At 44.0% G+C, this 23,298-nt stretch overlaps 1 protein-coding gene across 1 annotated transcript in view; it reads right to left on the minus strand.

The window, feature by feature from the left end:
* LOC137368711 (SHC-transforming protein 3-like) overlaps positions 1 to 23,298 on the minus strand; it is a 253,126-nt gene that overhangs the window by 122,325 nt on the left and 107,503 nt on the right. Inside the window, exon 5 of the mRNA XM_068028882.1 lies at positions 12,192 to 12,245. Within this exon, the coding sequence (XP_067884983.1) occupies positions 12,192 to 12,245 (54 nt within the window). The remainder of the gene's footprint in view (positions 1 to 12,191; positions 12,246 to 23,298) is intronic.

Below are 23,298 nucleotides of genomic sequence, written 5' to 3' on the forward strand. Positions count from 1 at the left end.
ATAAGAAGGAGCTCATGTATTGGATCAAGCCAAGGAAACTTCTCAACTCTCTCTTATTTCTTGGAACTTCCATCCCAGAGATGGCTGAAATTCTTTTGGACTCGGCATACTGTCACTTTCACAATGCATTTGTCTGCATTTAGCTTGATCCCAGCTTTCCTGGCTCTCTCCATGGCTTCATATTGATGGTTGTCATGATCTTTTCCATCCACACCATATATCTGGATATCATCTGCAATGCCGACTGTTCCATTGTATGTCCCTGTATGTCTCATCTACTTTCTGTTGGAACACATCCTGACTCATTTTAAGGCCAAAAGATAGATGCAGGAATTTGTACCATCCAAAGGGTGTGTTGAATGTTGTCAACAGTGAAGATTCTGCATCAAGCTTCTCATTCCAATAGCCATTTCTGGCATCAAGCTTGCTGAAAACTGTTGCCCCTGCCAGTCAGTGCTGGTGTGATTTCCTCCAGTGTGGGGATAGGGTAGTGATCCCTCTTTATTGCTTGGTTCAGATCTTTGGGATCTAGGCAAATTCTTAGCTGTCCATTTGGCTTCCCTCTCACCACGATAGAATTTACCCAATCTGTAGGCTCTGTGACTCTGGCGATCACCTTCTTTTCTTCTATCCCTTAGAACCCTCTTTCAAGCTTTCCTTTTAGTTCTATGGTACTTTACGTGGGGGATGAATCACTGGTTTCATCGCTGGGTCAATAGCGATGTGATACTAAAAATCTTCAAAGCATCCGACCGTTTCATCAAAACATTCTGGGTACATTTGTACCAGATCTTCTTTGCTTCTGATTGGAGGGCGCTTTTCAATGTGTGTACTGTCTTCAACCCTCAGTGTTGCCTCCTTCACCTCATGGTTTACTGAGATAATCTGCAGCTCTTCACTACTGCTCAGCCCCAGGATAGCAGGACCATCTGTTTCAGTGACATAGAACATACAGTTAACATCATTTCCTTTGTGTGTCCCTCTGATTTGGGTTGTTCCTAGCTCTCAGATCTCAGATCCCCCGTATGCTGTTAGCATGACGTTGTTCGGTTTCAGAGCACCTTTCCTTGGATAACCATTTTCTTCCAAATTTTCAGGAAAGATCTTATGGTATTAAAAGTATTAATCAGCAAATAATGGAGGTGTATAAGAAGGGCACTACAATTATCATGGGTGATTTTAATCTGCATATAGACTGGACAAATCAAATTGGCATGGGTAACATGGAAGACGAATTTGTAGAGTGCATCAGGGATTGTTTCTTATAACAATATGTTGCAGATCCTACCCGGGAACAGGCTATTTTAGATTTGGTAATGTGTAATGAGATGGCTTGGCCATGTGAACTGCATGGAAGATGGCAGGATCCACAAGGACACACTGTACAGCGAGCTCGTCACTGGTATCAGACCCACCAGCCGTCCACGTCTCCGCTTTAAAGACGTCTGCAAACGCAACATGAAGTCCTGTGACATTGATCACAAGTCGTGGGAGTCAGTTGCCAGTGATCACCAGAGCTGGCGGAGCCATAAAGGTGGGGCTAAAGTGTGGTGAGTGGAAGAGACTTAGCAGTTGGCAGGTAAAAAGACAGAAGCGCAAGGCAAGAGCCAACTGTGTAACAGCCCCAGCAACCAATTTTATCTGCAGTGCCTGTAGAAGAGTCTGTCACTCTAGAATTGGACTTTATAGCCACTCCAGGCGCTGCTTCACAAACCACTGACCATCTCCAGGCGCTTACCCATTGTCTCTCGAGACAAGGAGGCCAAAGAAGAAGAATGTGTAATGAGGTAGGATTAATAAGAGATCTTGTAGTTAAGGATCCTCTAGGGGGAAGCAATCATAACATGGTAGAATTTCAAATTCAATTTGAGGGTGAGCAACTTGGGTCTCAGACCAGTGTCTTCAACTTAAACAAGGACAATTACAGTGGTTTGAAGAAAGAGATGTCCAGAGCGAACTGGGAAAATAGACTAAAGGGAAAGTCAGTAGATGAGCAGTGGCAGACATTTAAGCAGATATTTCATAAAACTCAGCAAACATTTATTCTGGTCAGAAGGAAGGATTCGATGAGAACGATGAACCATCCGTGGATAACAAAGGAAGTTAAGGAGAGTATCAAATCAAAAACAAAGGCATACAAAGTGACCAAAGCTAGTGGCAGGCCAGAGGATTGAGAATTTTTTAGAAACCAGCAGCGGATGACTAAAAAACTAATAAAGAGGGAGAAAATTGATTATGATAGTAAATTGGCAAGAAATATAAAAACAAACAGTAAGAGCTTCTATGGGTATATAAAAAGGAAGAGAGTAGCTAAAGTAAATGTGTGACCCTTAGAGGCGGAATTAATAACAGGGAACAGGGAAATGGAAGATAATTTAAACCAATATTTTGCATTGGTCTTCATGGTGGAGGACACTATAAACATCCCAACAATAATAGATGAGCAAGGTGTGAATGTGAGGGAGGAACATGTAACAATCTCTATCACAAGGGACAAGGTGCTAGACAAGCTGATGGGACTAAAGGTAGACAGGTCGCCAGGACCTGATTGCCTGCATCCAAGGGTTTTCAAAGCAGTGGCTGCAGAGATAGTGGAGGCATTGGTCGTAATATACCAAAACTCATCAGATTCCAGTAGGGTACCAGCGGATTGTAAAACCGCTAATGTGACGCCCCTATTCAAGAAAGAAGGGAGACAGAAAGCAGGAAACTATAGACCAGTTAGCTTAACATCTGTCATTGGGAAAATGCTAGAGTCCATTATTAAGGAAGAAATAGCAGGACATTTAGAAAAACATAATGCAATCAGAGTCAACATGGTTTTATGAAAGGGAAATCATGTTTGACAAATTTGTTCTTTGAGGATATAACAAGCAGAGTGGATAAAGGGAAATTGGTAGATGTAGTGTATTTGGCTTTTCAGAAGGCATTTGATAAAGTGCCACATAAAAGGTTATTGCACAAAATAAGAGCTCAGGGTATTAGGGGTAATGTGTTGGCATGGATTGAGGATTGGCTAACACACAGAAGGCAGAGAATCGATACTAATGGGTTTTTTTTCAGGTTGGAAAGCCATAACTAGTGGGGTGCCACAAGGATCAGTCCTAGGCCCTCAAATATTTACTATCTATATTAATGACTTGGAGGAAGGGACAGAGTGCAGTGTGTCCAAATTTGCTGACAATACAAAAATAGGTGGGAAGGCATGTTGTGATGAGGACACAAAGAATCTGCAAAGGGATATAGATAGGTTAAGTGAGTGGGCAAAAACTTGGCAGATGGAGTTCAATGTGGGAAAGTGTGAGGTCATCCACTTTGGTAGGAAGAATAAAAAGGCAGATTATTATTTAGATGGAGAAAGACTACAAAATACTGCAGTACAGAGGGATCTGGGTATCCTTTTACATGAAAAACAAAAGTTAGCATGCAGGTACAGCAAGTAATTAGGAAGGCAAATGGAATTTTGGCCTTTATTGCTAGGGAGTTAGGGTTTAAAAATAGGGAAGTCTTGTTACAATAGTACAGGGTGTTGGTGAGGCCAGACCTGGAGTACTGCGTACAGTTTTGGTGCCCGAATTTCAGGAAGGATACACTAGCATTGGAGGCAGTTCAGAAAAGGTTCACTAGGCTGATTCCTGGGACGAAGGGGTTGTCTTATCAAGAACGGCTAAACAGGTTAGGCCTTTATTCATTGTAGTTTAAAAGAATGAGAGGTGAACTTATTGAAACATATAAGATTTTAAGGGGGCTTGACAGGGTAGATGTTGAGAATATGTTTCCACTGGTGGGGGAATTTTGAACTAGGGGACATAGTTACAGAATAAGGGGGCACATTTAAAACTGAGATGCAAAGGAATTTCTTCTCTCAGAGGGTGGTGAGTCTCTGGAATTCTCGACCTCAGAGAGTTGTGGAGGCTAGGTCACTAAATGTATTTAAGGAGGAGGTAGATAGATTTTTGAAATCTCGGGGAGTTGAGGGTTATGTGGAGCAGGCCCGAAAGAGGGGCTGAGGCCTGGGACAGATCAGCCATGATCTTCTTGAATGGTGGGGTAGGCCTGAGGGGCTGAATGGCCTACTCCTGCTCCTATTTCTTATGTTCTTATGTATAGTCTGAGCAGGATGATGTTACTTTGTGCTCCAGTATCAATCTTCACCTTTAGATTTATCATTGTGGGCTTGCTTCTTACCCTCTTCCTGATCTGAATGGTCGTGTGAATTTCTTTTCTCTGGGAAGTATCGCATCCATACATTTCATGCATTTGTATGGTTCCTATGTTTATCATGTTCTCAAACCCATTGTCATCTGCCGGGGTATGGACGTTTTGGTTTCTTTCGTTACTCGTTTGCCTTGTTACTCTGGTTCTCGTGATTCATCTACCACTTTCTTGCCTTGTTCTGCACATCTTTTCCCAGTGATTGGTCTTTCTGCAAGCTCTGCAGATTTCCTTCTGTCTGTCAATTCATGTGGTCGTCCACTGCTCCTGCATGTCTTTCTCTCTGTTTGGTGTATATTCTTTTGCTGTTGGTTCACTGCATCAATCAGAATGCTGCCTTGCTTTTGGCTTAACTGAAGGCTGGGTGTTTGGGTAGACAGTGTCTTCATCTGTCTGTTTGTGGCTTCATGTGCTTTGGCAGTGTCTGCAGCCTGCGATATTGTGAGCTTGTCGTTTCCAATTAGTGCTTTCTGTACTTCAGAATGTGCAGAACCCCAAATGAGCTGATCTGTCAGCCATTCATCTGTATCTGTAAATTACATTTTCTGGCTGCATTTTTCAGTTTTGTTACGAAATTGTCAATAGGCTCACCTAGTTACCTAGTTCCTGTCTGAGGCCTTGAAATACATATCGGTAGATCCTATGATTTGATTTTGGCTGGAGATGGGCGCTGAATCTTTCAAAAATTTTGTGTGGGTTTCTGCTGTCCTCTTCACTCAACCCCCAGTTGTTAAATAAATTTAATCCTTTATCTCCTGCCCACAGAAGGCTAGAGCTGACTCTCTCCTCTTCACGACTGCCTTTTAAGAAACTATTGAATGTCAATCTGCACTTTTGTTTAAACTTCTCAAATGCCTCCTCAACATCATCAGCTTCCCATTTCATTACGGGCTGGTGCTGTACGTTCACTACTGTGCTGGTCAACATTTCATTTTTCGTTTTCGCACAATTCATGCAGTTTTTCTTTCTCTCTCTCTGGCACTAATTTGGGTCAATTTTTCCCCAATCTAGTTCAGCGTTAAATTCATTAAAAATTTGTTAGGTTTACTCACAGACACTCGCTGCCACCATATTATGTCTCCTGATTGTCTTCTGGTTCCCATATGTTAGAAATAATTACACTTTAGACTTGGAAAGGCTAGAGTTCTTTGTTTATTCATTCAGCTTCTATGCAGCCTGGTAATAGGACTACATAGATTTGTTTTTCACAATGCTCCCCCTTCTCTCCAAATATTGAAAAAATATCTAAGAGTGTGCATATTTCCTCATTGTGTTTATATTCCCTTCAGTGTCTCATTACATATATATTCACCCACTGTTACCAGTGTCAATCTATTTCTTTATGGCTATATGGGTGTGAATATGTTTTTAAACAGTTAGTATTTTAGGAAATTCACACTGTCATCAGACAAACAATGTTATTTAGGTCACTACATAGTGTGATAACATTTCAAATGATCCTGCCCTGTAAATCGTCCTATTTTGGTGGTTGTACCAGAGCTATGCCTTGTCAAATGGAATAGATGTGGAAAGTAGTACATCTTTTTATGACAATGGCAAGTGGCAAATTTGGTAATGCTTTGAGATTTATTTGATCTTTGCATGGTTTAAATAAAGCTTCATTTTTCTTTCTTTGCATGATTTAAGTAAAGCTTCATGTGCAAGAACTATAGAGTTGGGATATTGGGGGACTGTAATTACCCAAGTATCAATTGGGTTACTGTTAGAATAAAGAGAAAGGAGTGGGAGGAGTTTCTGAAATGGGTTCAGGAGAACTTCCTTGATCATTATGTTCTCAGCCCAACTGGAAAGGAGGCATTGCAGGATTTGGTGCTGGGGAATGAGGTGGGCCAAGTGGACCAAGTGTCTTGGGTAAGAATGATCATCATATCATAAGGTTTAGACGAGTAATGCAGAAAAGCAAGGAACGAAATAAGGTAAAACGTTTAGATTGGAAGAGGGCTAATTTCAATGCGACGAGAAGGGATCTAGCCAGAGTAAAATGGAACCAAAGACTGACAGGAAAAACAGTCATGGAACAATGGGTTATCTTTAAGGAAGAGTTGCTTCATGTACAGGCGAGGTACATTCCTACAAGGGAGAAACAAAAAACAGGGCTCCTTGGATAATGAAGGAGACAGAGATTATGATGAAACAAAAACAATGGTGTATGATGCATGTCAGGTGAATTCTTCAGGTGAGAACCATACAATACAATAAGTTGAGAGGGGAGGTGAAGAGGAAAATAAGACTGGCAAAGAGAGAATATGAGAATAAATGGCAGTTAACATAAAAGGGAACCCAAAACTCTTCTACTAGCATGTAAATAGTAAGCAGGTAGTAAGAGGTGGAGTGGGGCCTATTAAGGACAATGAGGGTAATATATGCTTAGAGGTGCAGGACAAGGCTAGAATAATTAATGAGTACTTGTGTCAGTGTTTACTAAAGAAGAGAAATCTGACAAAATATCTGTAGAAGCGGAGAGAATAGAGGCAATGGATAGGGTAAAAATTGAGAGAGAGGAGATACTGGAAAGACTGGCTTTGCTTAGGATTGATAAATTACCTGATCAGGATTGCTTGCATCCCAGATTGCTAAATGGAGGTGGGGGGTGGAGACAGCGGAAGGGCTTGCCATAATCTCCAGTCTTGCCTAGATACAGGGGAGGTGCCAGAGCAGGGTTGTCTAACCTTTTTGCGTGGGGTGGGGGGGGGGCACATTACAATTTTTGTCTTATACAGAGGGCCAGTGAGACAATTTCACAGAATAATCACAGAATCACAGAATAATACAGTGCAGAAGAGGTTCTTTGGCCCATCAAGTCTGCACCGATATATTAAAACACCTGACCTGTCTACCTAATCCCATTTGCCAGCACTTGGCCCATAGCCTTGAATGTTATGACGTGCCAAGTGCTCATCCAGGTACTTTTTAAAGGATGTGAGGCAACCTGCATCTACCATCCTCCCAGGCAGGGCATTCCAGACCGTCACCACCCTCTGGGTAAAAATGTTCTTCCTCAAGTCCCCCTTAAAGCTCCCGCCCCTCAACTTAAACTTGTGACCCCTTGTAACTGACCCTTCAACTAAGGGGAACAGCTGCTCCCTATCCACCCTGCCCTTGCCTCTCATAATCTTGTACACCTCAATCAGGTCACCCCTCAGTCTTCTCTGCTGCAACGAAACCAACCCAAGCCTATCCAACCTCTCTTCATAGCTTAAATGTTCCATCCCAGGCAACATCCTGGTGAATCGCCTCTGCACCCACTCCAATGCAATCACGTCCTTCCTATAATGTGGCGACCAGAATTGCACACAGTACTCCAGCTGTGGCCTTACCAAAGTTCTGTACAACTCCAACATGACCTCCCTGCTTTTGTAATCTATGCCTCGATTGATAAAGGCAAGTGTCCCATATGCCTTTTTCACCACCCTATTAACCTGCCCTTCTGCCTTCAGAGATCTATGGACAAACACGCCAAGATTCCTTTGTTCCTCGGAACTTCCCAGTGTCAGGACATTCATTGAATACTTCCGTGTCACATTACTCCTTCCAAAGTGTATCACCTCACACTTTTCAGCGTTAAATTCCATCTGCCACTTTTCTGCCCATTTGACCATCTTCCTGTAACCTAAGACACTCCACATCACTGTTAACCACTTGGCCAATCTTTGTGTCATCCGCGAACTTACTGATCCTACCCCCAACATAGTCATCTATGTCGTTTATATAAATGACAAACAATAGGGGACCCAGCACAGATCCCTGTGGTACACCACTGGACACTGGCTTCCAGTCACTAAAACAGCCATCTGTCATCACTCTCAATTTAAGAAAGATAAAGGCATTAAAAATTTATCTTACTATTAATCAAAACAACAAATGTGCATTTTTGTGAAGAAGCTTTAAATGAGAAGATTAATTTATCTACTTACTTTCTCATCACTATATTGAACACTGATTTAGTGAGATACCTGGCATTTTTTTTGTTTGTACAAATAGTCAATGTTTGCCCGCACACTTGTTGTAGTGATGCGGAGTATTACGGATAGATGTCCATCTGTCAGGAGTGATCTTGAACACTTTCTCTCCCTCTCTGTCTCTCCCTGTACACCCCCCAGCCTGTGTCCCACATCTCTGCGTGCCACCTCTGTGTTGTTCCCTCCCTCTCTGTGTTGTCTTCACTCTCTTGTGCCCTCCTCTCTCTGTCCCCCCTCTTTCTCTCTCTGTTCCCCCCTCTCTCTCTGTCCCTCCCTCTCTCTCTGTCTCTGCCACCCTCCATCCCCCCTCTCTCTCTCTGCCCCCCCCCCCGTCCCCCTCTCTCTCTCTCTGTCCCCCGCTCTCTCTCTCTATACCCTCTCTCTCTGTCTCCTCCCTCCCTCTGTGTCTCCCGTCTCTCTCTCTCTCTGTGTCTCCCGTCTCTCTCTCTCTGACCCCCTCTCTCTCTGTCCCACTCTCTCTATCTGCCCCTTATCTTCTCTCTCTCTCTGTCCCCCTCTCTCTGTCCTTTCTCTCTCTCTGTCCCCCTCTCTCTCTGTCCCCCTCTCTCTCTCTGTCTCCCCCTCTCTCTCTCCGCCCCTCCCTATCTCTCTCTCTACACCCCCTTCTCTCTCTCTGCCCCTCTCTCCTTCATCTCTCTCTTTGTCTCTCTCTCTGACAGTTGCAGAGAGTGGGAATGCTCAGCAGAGCAGCTTTGTGGTTGGTCAGCTTTTCAAAAAAAATCACAAGTTAGTTTCACAGCTGGGAACAGGAATAGCGGTTTCTGAACTTCGGACAGATTTGAGGTTTTCCGGTGGGTTCCGACTTTTTTTCAAAAGCTCGCTGAAAAATCCCGAATCTGTCCAAAGTTCAGAAACCAGTGTTCCCGCTCCCAGCACCTGTCAGTTGTGAAACTGACTTGCGACTTTTTTAAAAAGCCTGTCCGGAAGAAGAAGCCAATGGGAAATTTCTCATCTCCGAAATACATCTGCAGGCCGGATGGAAACCTTTGGCAGGCCAGATCCTGCCAGCGGGCCTTATGTTGGACAACCCTGAGCCAGAGGATTGGAGAGTGGTAAATGTGCCACCCTTATTCAAGAAAGGGTGTAAGGACAGTTCTGGTAACTGCAGGCCAGTTAGTTTAACATCAATGGCAGGTAAGGTTTTAGAAACAATAATCAAGGAAAAGCTCAACAGGCACTTGGAGAAGTTTGAGTTAATTAAGGATGGCCAGCAGAGGCAGATCATTCTTAGAGTCATACAGCACAGAAATAGGCCCTTCGGCCCATCGTGTCTGTGCCGGCCATCAAGCACCTATCTATTCTGGTCCCATTTTCCAGCACTTGGCCCATAGTCTTGAATGCTATGGCGTTTCAAGTGCTCATCTAAATACTTCTTAAATGTTGTGAGGGTTCCTGCCTCTACCACCTCTTCAGGCAGTGCATTCCAACCGCCCTCTGGGTGAAATTATTTTTCCTCAAATCCCCTCTAAACCTCCTGCCCCTTACCTTAAATCAATGCACCCTGGTTATTGACCCCTGCACTAAGAGAAAAAGTCTCTTCCTATCTCACCTATCAATGCCCCTCATGATTTTGTATACCTCAATCATGTCCCCTCTCATCCTTCTCTGTTCTAAGGAAAACAACCCTAGCCTTTTCAGTCTCTCTTCATAGCTGAAATGCTCCAGCCCAGGCAACATCCTGGTGAATCTCCTCTGCACCCTCTCCAGTGCAATCACATCCTTCCTATAGTGTGGTGACCAGAACTGTACACAGTACTCCAGCTGTGGCCTAACTAGCATTTTATACAGCTCCATCATAACCTCCCTGCTGTTATATTCTATGCCTCGGCTAATAAAGGCAAGTATCCCATATGTCTTCCTAACCACCTTATCTACCTGTGCTGCTGCCTTCAGTGATCTATGGACAAGTACATCAAGGTCCCTCTGACAACCTGTACTTCCTAAGGTCCTACCATTCATCGTCATAGAGTCATAGAGTCATACAGCATAGAAACAGGCCCTTCAGCCCACCGTGTCCATGCCAACCATAATGCCTATCTATACTAATTCCACCTGCCTGCATTAATTCCATATCCCTCTATGCCTTGCTCATTCAAGTCACAGATTGAAGGTTTTGGGCAAGAGATGCAGGGGGAATGTAAGGAAGCACTTTTTTTATACAGTGGGTAGTAATGACCCAGAACTTGCTGCTCACAAAGGTGTTGGATGAAACAATCAATGATTTCAAAAGGAAATTGGATAGGCAGTTGAAGGAAATAAACTTGCAGGGATATAGGGATCCAACTGGGGTGTGGGACTGACTAGATTGCTCTGTGGAGAGCCGGCATGGACTTGATGGGCCGAATGGCCTCCTTTTGTATCATAAATGAATTTATAACTCATGACTTCTTCATGAATTTATCAAACTTTCATGAGCCTGTTACAGAATATCTGACCATTGAAGATGGACATCTGAGTTGTAGTCTTAGAGATACTTAAGGTTACCCACTTCAAATCTGGATTTAGTTGTGATAGAAAAATAAGTTGCAAGCTCATGTACACATGGGCAAAACATTTGTATGCAGTAGTCACTGCTGTTTTCCATGTTCCATCTCTATCAAATATTTGCTCAGGAACATTCTGAATTTCTGCACACAAAATATTTCTCTGTGTCACACGAGTCCAACTTAACGGTGACATGGTGAGTAACTGGCAAGCAACTGGCTATTTTACTATCTTGAAAAATTCTTCATGTTGGTCTAGTGTACATGGGAAGATCCAATTCCTTACAATCTAAAAGCTGGACGGCCAATTCCTCACAACCTAATGGGGAAAACATCATTGTTACTTAAGTGGTGGGGGAAGATCCAATTGCTAGTAGCCGAGTGTTGGGGAAAGATCCAATTCCTGATTATCTAGTAAGGAAAGGCATTCAATTCCTGGTTGTGTAGGGAATGCCTGACAGTTCTGTGATAAATTAGTGGAAGGGTGTGTGCTATTTTTAATGCCAATTTAATAGAGTGGGGGAGATGCATCAATTTTTCTTGTTAGTGTTGATGGGCTGTTTTATTTGATGGCATATCTGAAACCAACAGTTACGGTACAGATTAACTTACATATACATTGTGCAGCAATATTGTGCATGCGCGTGTTGTATGTATTCCATGCAGGTCTGGGAGAGCATGATGGGGAGGGGGAAGGGCTTGTATGACACTGTATTGCATATACATCAGAGTTTTGACTACAGATTTGCAAACACCCATATTGTACAGCCTCAAAAAGGATTGACAACATTCCCCCTATCCCCAAAATATAGAATATTCATTCCTAAAGGAAGCTTGTGCCCTGCAAAGCATTCAAAATCAAACCCTGTTCAGCAAATTACTAAATTTCAGACAAGTACTCAAAGTACTTAAGACAAAGCACAGTACTCAATTGCTGCCGATAGATGTTTTGATTTTATTAGTGTTCTGCCATAATACTTTTAAAATGTATTAATGACATTTAGCAATCAGTACCAGTTATGTCTTATAATTTTCTTGGTAATCCTAAACTAAACCTGAGTCAGACAGACACTGCTGCTTGATTTAATGTTTATTATTCCAGGTGCTTTCCCTCTTATAATCAACTGTAGAAACAATACTAAAGCAAAAGTTCCTAACTGCAGCTATCGTAATCTAGTTGATACCGTAAGAGGTAATCATTATTACTTTTTGCCTGCTCCTTTCAATGAACAAGCACTCTTATTGATCTATTTATCATATTAATTTGGCATAAAGCTGTGATAGCTGCATGATATTGTGCATTTCAATCATTTCAAAAGGAAAGGAATTACTTCTGTCAGTCAGGTGCCTATGAAGAAAGAGCCCAATGCCAAAGAAAACATTGAAAGCTTACTGAATAAGAAGTAAGGGCTGTCATGCTTATCATTTCTTCTTAACATGATAAGATATAAATCCTGGCTTAGGCTGTCACTGAAGTCAAGTAATGCCTTACCGGATCACCACCAGATGCGAAGGAAATGGACTGCATATGATGATTTGCTATAATCTGTTGGATCAGAACCAAAAACACAAACCATTAATCAGAGGGCTTCTTCCTAGAGAGACCTTATAAACAAAGATATGATAAATAATGTCAAAATAGTAAAGTTTGTGAATCAGGAGCAGTTGGAGATACACACAAAGAGATAGCTATATGATCCAATAATATCATCAATCATACTGAGTCTATCTCTCCCACCACTTCCCAGCATTGCTGGTGTTAGTGGAAGAAATAGTTATCTGAAAAAGGAATCTGCTTTCAAGGAGCTGGCAAAAAGAAATTGTGCATAGTGTTGAGTTTCATTGTTATATTAGTACCATCTGAACAAAGCTTGTCATTACTCTAGGTTCTCTGCAGGTGATTAGAATGCTGTTGTTTCCCTTCTCTGAACTTTTCTTATGCACTTACAGAAAGCTCCCTGCCTGCTATATGTGCACTAATCCAGTCGTAAAGTATTAATTGGCAAAGAAACAGACTTAAGCATTAGACTCTGATATAGTAAATGTACATGATTCTCTCGTTAATAAAGAAACCAGTTCCCTTTCTATAACATCCTTTTCTGCAACATATCCTCTTGCAACACACCTGAGAGTTTTGTGGATAGTACATTTCTGGATGTGATCACCCTACAGCTTAAGAGACTGCAGGCTGAGAGGGAATGGGTGATCCCCCAGGCAGTGAAGGAGGACCAGGCAGGTAGTGCAGGAGTCCCATGAGTGCATCTCACTCTCCAACCAGTACTCAGGATGGTGAGTGTGATGGTTCATCTGGGGAGTGCAGCCGAAGCCAAGTCCATGGCACCACAGGTGGCTCAGCTGTACAGGGGTGCAGGAGGAAGAATGGGAAGCAATAATGATAGGAGATTTTATAATTAAGGGAACAGATAGCCATTACTGCAGCTGCAGAGGCGAATCCAGGATTGTATGTTGCCTTCCTGGTGCAAGGATCAAGGATGTCACTAAGCGGCTGCAGAGCACGCAAAGGAGCGAGGGTGGACAGCAGTTTTTTGAGAAGGTGACCAAACAGGTGGATGAGGGTAAAGCCGTGGATGTGATGTATATGGATTTCAGTAAGGCGTTTGATAAGGTTCCCCACGGTAGGCTATTGCAGAAAATACGGAAGTATGGGATTGAAGGTGATTTAGAGCTTTGGATCAGAAATTGGCGAGCTGAAAGAAGACAGAGGGTGGTGGTTGATGGCAAATGTTCATCCTGGAGTTTAGTTATTAGTGGTGTACCGCAAGGATCTGTTTTGGGGCCACTGCTGTTTGTCATTTTTATAAATGACCTGGATGAGGGTGTAGAAGGGTGGGTTAGTAAATTTGCGGATGACACTCAGGTCGGTGGAGTTGTGGATAGTGCCGAAGGATGTTGTAGGGTACAGAGGGACATAGATAGGCTGCAGAGCTGGGCTGAGAGATGGCAAATGGAGTTTAATGCGGAAAAGTTGAGGTGATTCACTTTGGAAGGAGTAACAGGAATGCAGAGTACTGGGCTAATGGGAAGATTCTTGGTAGTGTAGATGAGCAGAGAGATCTTGGTGTCCAGGTACATAAATCCCTGAAATTTGCCACCCAGGTTAATAGGGCTGTTAAGAAGGCATATGGTGTGTTAGCTTTTATTAGTAGGGGGATCGAGTTTCGGAGCCACGAGGTCATGCTGCAGCTGTACAAAACTCTGGTGCGGCCGCACCTGGAGTATTGCGTGCAGTTCTGGTCACCGCATTATAGGAAGGATGTGGAAGCTTTGGAAAGGGTGCAGAGGAGATTTACTAGGATGTTGCCTGGTATGGAGGGAAGGTCTTATGAGGAAAGGCTGAGGGACTTGAGGTTGTTTTCGTTGGAGAGAAGGAGGAGGAGAGGTGACTTAATAGAGACATATAAGATAATCAGAGGGTTAGATAGGGTGGATAGTGAGAGTCTTTTTCCTCGGATGGTGATGGCAAACACGAGGGGACACAGCTTTAAGTTGAGGGGTGATAGATATAGGACAGATGTCAGAGGTAGTTTCTTTACTCAGAGAGTAGTAGGGGCGTGGAACACCCTGCCTGCAACAGTAGTAGACTCGCCAACTTTAAGGGCATTTAAGTGGTCATTGGATAGACATATGGATGAAAATGGAATAGTGCAGGTCAGATGGTTTCACAGTCAGCGCAACATCGAGGGCCGAAGGGCCTGTACTGCGCTGTAATGTTCTATGTTCTATGTTCTATGGTCGTGGTCCATATTGGTACCAACAACATAGATAAAAAGAGGGATGGGATCCTGCAGGCAGATTTTAGGGAGCTAGGAAAGAAACTAGCAAGAATGACCTCAAAGGTAGTCAGCTCCAGATTACTCTTGGTGCCACATGCTAGTGTGTATAGTAATAGGAGGATTGAACAGATGAATGGGTGGCTGGAAAGATGGTGCAAGAGGGAAGGTTATAGCTTCTTCAGACATTGGGACTGGTTCTGGGGGAGGTGTGACCTGTTAAGACCAGACAGATTGCACCTCAACAGGGCTGGGACCAATGGCCTTGCAGGGTAATTTGCTAATGCTACTGGGGAGGGTTTAAAAGACTTGGCAGGGGATGGGAACCAGGATGTAGCACGAGGAAGCAGATGGTGGCATAGTGGTAATGTCACTAAAATCGCAATTCGGAAGTCCAGGCTAATGCCCTGAGGACACGGATTCAAATCCCACCATGGCAGCTGGTGGAATTTCAATTCAATCAATTAATAAAATCTGGAATTGAAAGCTAGTTTCAGTAATGGTGCCATGACACTATCATCGATTGTCGTAAAAACCTATCTGGTTCACTAATGTCCTTGAGGGAAGGACATTACCTGGTCTGGCCTACAGGTGACTTGAGACCCACAGCAATGTGTTTGACTCCTAACTGCCCTCTGAAATGGCTGAGCAAGTCACTCAGTTGTCAAGGGCAATTAGGGATGGGCAACAAATGCTGGCCTTGCCAGTGATGCCCGCATCCCATGAAAGAATAAAAAAAATTAGAAAGGAGAAACAAGGTGCACAAAGGATTGGGAGAGACAGATAGCACCAGAATAAGAAATAATAAGGCATTAGGTGGGGTTAGAGTAAAATCTAAATTAGCCTGACAGTGCATGCACAGAAAAGTGCAAAAACTATAGAGTAGTTATAATGAAAGATTTTAATTATCTTAAGAGACGAGGATAGTTATAGTGTCCTCGAGGCAGCCAACATCCCCAGCATATACACACTACTGAGCTAGTGGCACTTGAGATGGCTTGGCCATGTGAGCCGCATGGAAGATGGCAGGATCCCGAAGGACACATTGTGCAGCAAGCTCGTCACTGGCATCAGACCCACCGGCTGTCCATGTCTCCACTTTAAAGACGTCTGCAAACACAACATGAAGTCCTGTGACATTGATCACAAGTTGTGGTAGTCAGTTTTGCCAGTGATCGCCAGAGCTGGCGGACAGCTATAAAGGCGGGGCTAAAGAGTGGCAAGTTGAAGAGACTTAGCATTTGGCAGGAAAATAGATAGAAGTGCAAGGAAAGAGCCAACTGTGTAACAGCCCCAACAACCAATTTTATCTGTAGCGCCTGTGGAAGAGTCTGTCACTCTAGAATTGGCCTTTATAGCCACTCCAGGCACTGCTCCACAAACCACTGACCATCTCTAGGCGCTTACCCATTGTCTCTCGAGACAAGGATGCCAAAGAAGAAGAAGTTATAGTGTATGTAGATCAGTCTGTCTCCAGCCCAATGAGGAAGGAGGCATTGCTGGATCTGGGTCTGGAGAATGAGGTGGCTCAAGTATCAGAAAAGGAACATTCAGGGGACTGGGATCATAACATCATAAGATTTAGGTTAGCTAAGAAAAAGGACGAGGAGCAATCCACAGAAAAAATAATTAATTGGGGAAGGGCCAATTTCTGTGGTGTGAGAATGGATCTGACCCATGTAAATTGGAATCAAAGACTGGCAGGCAAAACTGTAACAGAACAATGGCTGCCTTTAAAGAGGAGATAGTTCAGGTACAGTCAAAGTACATTGCCACGAGGCGTAAAGATAGGGCAAATAAAGCCAGAGCTCCCTGGATGACAAAAGAGATAGGGAATAAGATGAAGCATAAAAAAGGCACGTCTAACAGATGTCAGGTTGATAATACAAGTGAGCACCAGGCTGAATATGGAAAGTTCAGAGGGGAAGTGAAAAACTAATAGGAGAAGCAAAGAGACAGTATGAGAAGAAACTGGCAGCTAATTAAAAAAAGGAATCCAAAAATCTTCGATGTACATATAAATAGTAAAAGGGGAGTAAAGGGAGGGGTAGGGCTGATTAGGGACCAAAAAGGGGACTTATGCATGGAGGTAGAGGGCATGACTGAGGTACCAAATGTGTACTTTGGATCTGCCTTTAACAAGGTAGAAGATGCTGCCAAAGTCATAGTGAAAGAGGAGGTAGTTGAGACATTGGATGAGCTAAAAATTGATAAACAGGAGGTATTAGATAGGCTGGCTGTTCTTAAAGTTGTTAAGTCATCAGGACCGGATGAGATGCATCCCGAGGATATCGAGGAAAGTAAAGGTGGAAATTGTGGAAGCACTGCCAATAATCTTCCAATCCTCTTTACATACGGGGTGGTGCTAGAGGACTGGAGAACTGCAAATGTTACATCCATGTTCAAAAAAGGGTGGGGGAGTTGCATTACTGGTTAAGGAGAATATCACAGCTGTACTGCGGGAGGACACCTCAGAGGGGTCATGCAGCGAGGCAATATGAGTGGAGCTCAGGAATAGGAAGGGTGCAGTCACGATGTTGGGGACTTAACTACAGGCCTCCCAACATCCAGCGGGAGGTAGAGGAGCAGATATGTAGACAGATTTTGGAAAGATGTAAAGGTAACAGGGTTGTGGTGGTGGGTGATTTTAACTTCCCCTATACTGACTGGGACTCACTTAGTGCTAGGGGCTTGGATGGGGCAGAATTTGTGAGGAGCATCCAGGAGGGCTTCTTGAAACAGTATGTAGATAGTCCAACTAGGGATGGGGCCATTCTGGACCTGGTATTGGGGAATGAGCCCGGCCAGGTGGTCGAAGTTTCAGTGGGGGAGCATTTCGGGAGCAGTGACCATAATTCCATAAGTTTTAAGGTACTTGTGGATAAGGATAAGAATAGTCCTCGGGTGAAGGTGCTAAATTGGGGGAAGGCTAATTATAACAATATTAGGCTGGAACTGAAGAATTTAGATTGGGGGCGGCTGTTTGAGGGTAAATCAACATCTGACATGTGGGAGTCTTTCAAACGTCAGCTGATTAGAATCCAGGACCAGCATGTTCCTGTGAGGAAGAAAGACAAGTTTGGCAAGTTTCGGGAAGCTTGGATAACGCGGGATATTGTGAGCCTAGTCAAAAAGAAAAAGGAAGCATTTGTAAGGGCTGGAAGGCTAGGAACAGACGAATCCCTTGAGGAATATAAAGACAGTAGGAAGGAACTTCAGCAAGGAGTTAGGAGGGCTAAAAGGGGTCATGAAAAGTCATTGGCAAACAGGATTAAGGAAAATCCCAAGGCTTTTTATACGTATATAAAGAGCAAGAGGGTAACCAGGGAAAGGGTTGGCCCATTCAAGGACAGAAGAGGGAATCTATATGTGGAGCCAGAGGAAATGGGCGAGGTGCTAAATGAGTACTTTGTATCAGTATTCACCAAAGAGAAGGACTTGGTGGATGATGAGCCGAGGGAAGGAAGTGCAGATAGTCTCAGTCATCTCATTATCAAAAGGAGGAGGTGTTGGTGTCTTGCAAAGCATTAAGGTAGATAAGTCACCAGGGCCTGATGGGATCTACCCGAGAATACTGAGGGAGGCAAGGGAGGAAATTGCTGGGGCCTTGACAGAAATCTTTGCATCCTCATTGGCGACAGGTGAGGTCCCAGAGGACTGGAGAATAATCAATGTTGTTCCTTTGTTTAAGAAGGGTGGCAAGGATAATCCAGGAAATTATAGGCCGGTGAGCCTTACGTCAGTGGTAGGGAAACTATTAGAGAGGATTATTCGGGACAGGATTTACTCCCATTTGGAAACAAACGAACTTATTAGCGAGAGACAGCATGGTTTTGTGAAGGGGAGGTCGTGTCTTACTAATTTGATTGAGATTTTTGAGGAAGTGATGATGATGATTGATGAAGGAAGGGCAGTGGATGTTATCGATATGGACTTTAGTAAAGCCTTTGACAAGGTCCCGCATGGCAGACTGGTACAAAAGCTGAAGTCACACGGGATCAGAGGTGAGCTGGCAAGATGGATACAGAACTGGCTCGGTCATAGAAGACAAAGTGGATGGGTGTTTTTCTGAATGGAGGGATGTGACTAGTGGTGTTCCGCAGAGATCAGTGCTGGGACCTTTGCTGTTTGTAGTATATATAAATGATTTGGAGGAAAATGTAGCTGGTCTGATTAGTAAGTTTGCAGACGACACAAAGGTTGGTGGAGTTGCGGATAATGATGATGATTGTCAGAGGATATAGCAGGATATAGATCGGTTGGAGACTTGGGCTGAGAAATGGCAGATGGAGTTTAATCCGGACAAATGTGAGATAATGCATTTTGTAAGGTCTAATGCAGGTGGGAAGTATACAGTAAATGGCAGAACCCTTAGGAGTATTGACAGGCAGAGAGATCTGGGCGTACAGGTCCACAGGTCACTGAAAGTGGCAACGCAGGTGGATAAGGTAGTCAAGAAGGCATACGGCATGCTTGCCTTCATCGGTCAGGGCATAGAGTATAAAAATTGGCAAGTCATGCTGCAGCTGTACAGAACTTTAGTTAGGCCACACTTAGAATACTGTGTGCAATTCTGGTTGCCACACTACCAGAAGGACGTGGAGGCTTTGGAGAGGGTACAGAAGAGGTTTACCGGGATGTTGTCTGGTCTGGAGGGCATTGCTATGAGGAGAGGTTGGATAAACTCGGATTGTTTTCACTGGAACGACGGAGGTGGAGGGGTGATATGATAGAGGTTTACAAAGTTATGAGCGGCATGGACAGAGTGGATAGTCAGAATCTTTTTTCCAGGGTGGAAGAGTCAGTTACTAGGGGACATAGGTTTAAGGTGAGAGGGGAAAAGTTTAGAGGGGATGTGCGAGGCAAGTTTTTTACACAGAGGGTGGTGAGTGCCTGGAACGTGCTGCCAGTGGAGGTGGTGGAAGCAGATATGATAGCGACGTTTAAGAGACATCTTGACAAATACATGAATAGGAAGGGAATAGGAGGATATGGGCCCCGGAAATGCAGAATGTGTTAGTTTAGGCAGGCATCAAGATCGGCGCAGTCTTGGAGGGCCGAATGGCCTGTTCCTGTGCTGTACTGTTCTTTGTTCACAACAGCAAGAGGCCAATCACTTTAATATCAACAATAGAAAAGTTTCGGCCCATCGAAGCGGATAGGAAAGCCCTCTGTGAGGATCGTTTAGGCTTCAAGTACAGCCTTTGGAGATGGAGGCCCCCTCTTTGGGGGATGGAGCCTCCTGCTCTGATGACCACCCCTGGCCTGCCGCAGGGAAGCCGCTTCCATTGCAATGGCAGCCTCTGTATGCTGCAGGGGCCACTCCACTGGTGGCAAATTGCTGAGGCGGCTGAAAGTTTGGACATAATTTGGTCCATGGAAAATTTCCCTAGCGGTGGGAATATGTCAGGGAGCTGTCCTCACATGGCTCCATCCTATTTTTCCCACACCCCCTGCCTCCAAGACCACCATCACGGGTCCGGGAAAATTCAGCCTACAGCATTTAAGCCAGGAAGTATAAATCACAAAGTATAAATTAGATTTAAATTATGTATAGAAATTGAAATAAAGATTGGGAAAGAAAGATGAGATTATGAGAGAGAGATAAAAGACACACAGAAAAAGTAAAAAAAAATAATTTTTTAATGTCCCCAACACTAACTGACTTCTGAAGGAATGAAACTCCACACTTGTAAAATTAAAATTTCAGGGCCAGAGAGGTAGTTTAGCAGTAATTAACACTTATCAGGCCATCAAAAATTAACTTACACCTGAATGCACCGGCCCTAACTTTTTCTGCCATGTTTAGTGGGTAACTAAGTACCCCAACCTCACACCATTGTATGTATTTCAATGCCTTCAATTTCAAAGTATATGGGCAAGGTTCTGTAATAGCGCAGCATTTGGAGGGTAACTCGGATCATAATTTCCAAATTTCACATTTAACTGCACATGTGTATCCTCCAGAAGTCGCAGTCTGATTTACTTCATAATAATGGTGAGCGCTAACAGCCTCACTGTTACTATTAATGCAAAATCCGGGCCATGGGAGAGCATATGCATGTATAAAAATGTCATCTTTCAAGGTCTTTCTGTGCTGATGTGAGTGATGATGAAGCCCATAAGTATATTCACCTATTAACTTGGTTTATATTTGTTCCACTTTGTGTATTCACAGGAGTCATAAAACAATCAAAGGCCAGATCCTCCATGGAAGCTTCAAACAGCAGCTCATCATATACATATACCTTGGCATGCAGCAGCTCAGTTGCATCCAGCCAGAGATTATCAGGGTGGAAATGAGTTCGTTTTGTTAAGCACTGGAGAACAGCAATAGGAAGAGCAAGAGGAAGAAGTGTGCTTGTTAAAGGAGGAGAGTGCCACCTTCAGATGTTGAACAGACACTGGATCCAGATCTCTGCAGCTCTCCATTTGTACAGCATAATAGATTGTCGCAGTCTTTGGGCGATGTGCCTATAAGCATAAGTACCATGGTGACAAGTGTGGAGAACACACCGTTCCAGATGTTTGGGATGGGGATGCAGCTTTCTTGGAGACGTGGCAGCCCCAATGCTATCTACTGTACCACCATTCCTCACAGCTAAGGCATTGTTGCAATCTTGTGTTTTCTGATGAATGCTCAGACTACTGTAATGCAGGCCCTGGTGCATCGTGGCAGGCTCTATGAACATGCTCAGGGAGAAGATAGTTCAAGTAAATTGAAAATAGTGACCACCCTTGCCAATCCTGCCATGGGGTCTCACAACCCTCAGGTCTACAGGTAGAGAGGCTGGAAGAAGGGAAAGTTTGGAACAGAATGTGGATAGCTCCAGATGGCTCCACTTCTACTGTTATAATTCTTCCCAGCTAACTACACAGCAGCAGAAAAACAGACATCAATCAGGCTATCCATGCAGACCTTCCCGTAAATTCTTTGCATTTTGTCACGCAATGGTAAAATGATGGATTCGTGACGGCTAAAAGCATTATGTCAGCTATCTGGGAATCTGTCATTCACTGCATTATTTTGTGCCAGAGATCACACACCATCTACATATAGAATGGTGACCCTTACAATTCATGCAAGGGCACCTTGATGTGTTAGAGCTCATAGAACACATGGGTATCATCAATTAAAGCACGCAACCTGACAAAAACTGAGCGAATAAGCTTGCCGCTCTCCGCAAACAGATCATCAGTGACCTAGAGGATGCACCTATGAACTGCTATGCTAGTGCTGGTAATGTCACTTGTGACCCCCAGAAACCTCCTGGTGGCAAAAACAGTGAATTAGAATTTAAAAATTGAATTAGATTGCTTGGAAAAGAGGAATATTAAAGGACTAGGAGAGTGGGGCTCGGTGGTTCAAGTGGAGTAAAACAGTGGCATCGGCTTGATGGGCTGAATGGCTTGATTCTGTACTGTAATATTCTATGAAAGCATTCAGCAGATTTTCCTGCACTTGGGTGTAGTTGATTCCTTGGGAGAAGTTCAAAGACGAAAACCAGAGGGGAAAGATCACGATCTGGATTTCCATTCCTGGGTCCCTATCCCGCTGTGGGTTGGGAACCTGGAAATATCAGCAGCGGGACATCAAAGGAGATTTTGGAGGAGGTGGCCAATTAAGAGGCCACCTATGGCAGCCCCATCCAATCAAGGATGGTGGGTGGGCTCCAGTGCAGGAAAGCCAACTGGAGCACGAGAGGCTTTGGGCCGCCAACAGCCGCACCAGGACAGGTGGGTGCTGCCAGTGTAGATGGGAAAATGAGATGATGGAGACACCCCCTGAAGACTTTAGAAAGTTTAAAAATAAAATTTAATTGATGATACCCATGTGTTCTTTGAGCTCTAACACATCAAGGTGCCCTTACATAAATTGTAAGGGTCACCATTCTATATGTAGATGATGTGTGATCTCTGGCACAAAATAATGCAGTGAATGACAGAATCTCAGATAACTGACATAATGCTTTTAGCCATCACGAATCCATCATTTTACCATTGCGTGACAAAGTGCAAAGAATCTATGGGAAGGTCTGCATGGATAGCCTGATTGATGTCTGTTTTTCTGCTGCTGTGTAGTTAGCTGGGAAGAATTATAACAGTAGAAGTAGAGCCATCTGGAGCTATCCACATTCTGTTCCAAACTTTCCCTACTCCCAGCCTCTCTACCTGTTGGGGGTTGGGGCGGGAATTAAAGGAGGCATCGCTGGCCCCCCTGGCATGCGGGGCAGCAGTCTCCATCCATTCGCGTGGCTTCTGCCTCAGTGGGCTGCCCATCTGCCATCTGGGAGATTCCAGATGGCCTGTGAAGAGTGACCTCCGTAGGCACCTTAATTAGTCCGAATGGCTACCCGCTGCTGGCGAGCGGGCAGCCATCACCATCCAGAAGCAGCCTCCCTCAAAATAGACCAGAGGCAGGAAAATGCCAGCCAACTGAAACGTGAAATTGCCAGCACGCCTTCCTCCAAACCTGCTGCCTTCGCAGAACGAAAATGCAGCCCTACATGTCTTTCTGTTCATTAGTTTAAATGTCCTGAAAATTAGGCAAGCTCCCTTACAGGCATGCAATCCTCCCTGCCCAAATTTGCTTTATGTGTCCTGGTGGTCTGATGTATCCAGGCACAGGAACATCCAAAGCTCTGTCTGCAACTACCCCACCCCCCACATATCTAGCAAACCAGGTCACCCTTTTTTATCGTGACATCATTTTTACTGAGTTCAAGTGTTGGCGGAACAGGCTGGAAGGGCCAAAAGCTACTCCTGTTCCTATTTCTTCTGTTCTTATGATGCCAAAATGGCAGATGC

The sequence above is a fragment of the Heterodontus francisci genome, chromosome 4, assembly GCF_036365525.1.
Source record: "Heterodontus francisci isolate sHetFra1 chromosome 4, sHetFra1.hap1, whole genome shotgun sequence".
In the NCBI taxonomy this organism is placed as follows: Eukaryota; Metazoa; Chordata; class Chondrichthyes; order Heterodontiformes; family Heterodontidae; genus Heterodontus; species Heterodontus francisci.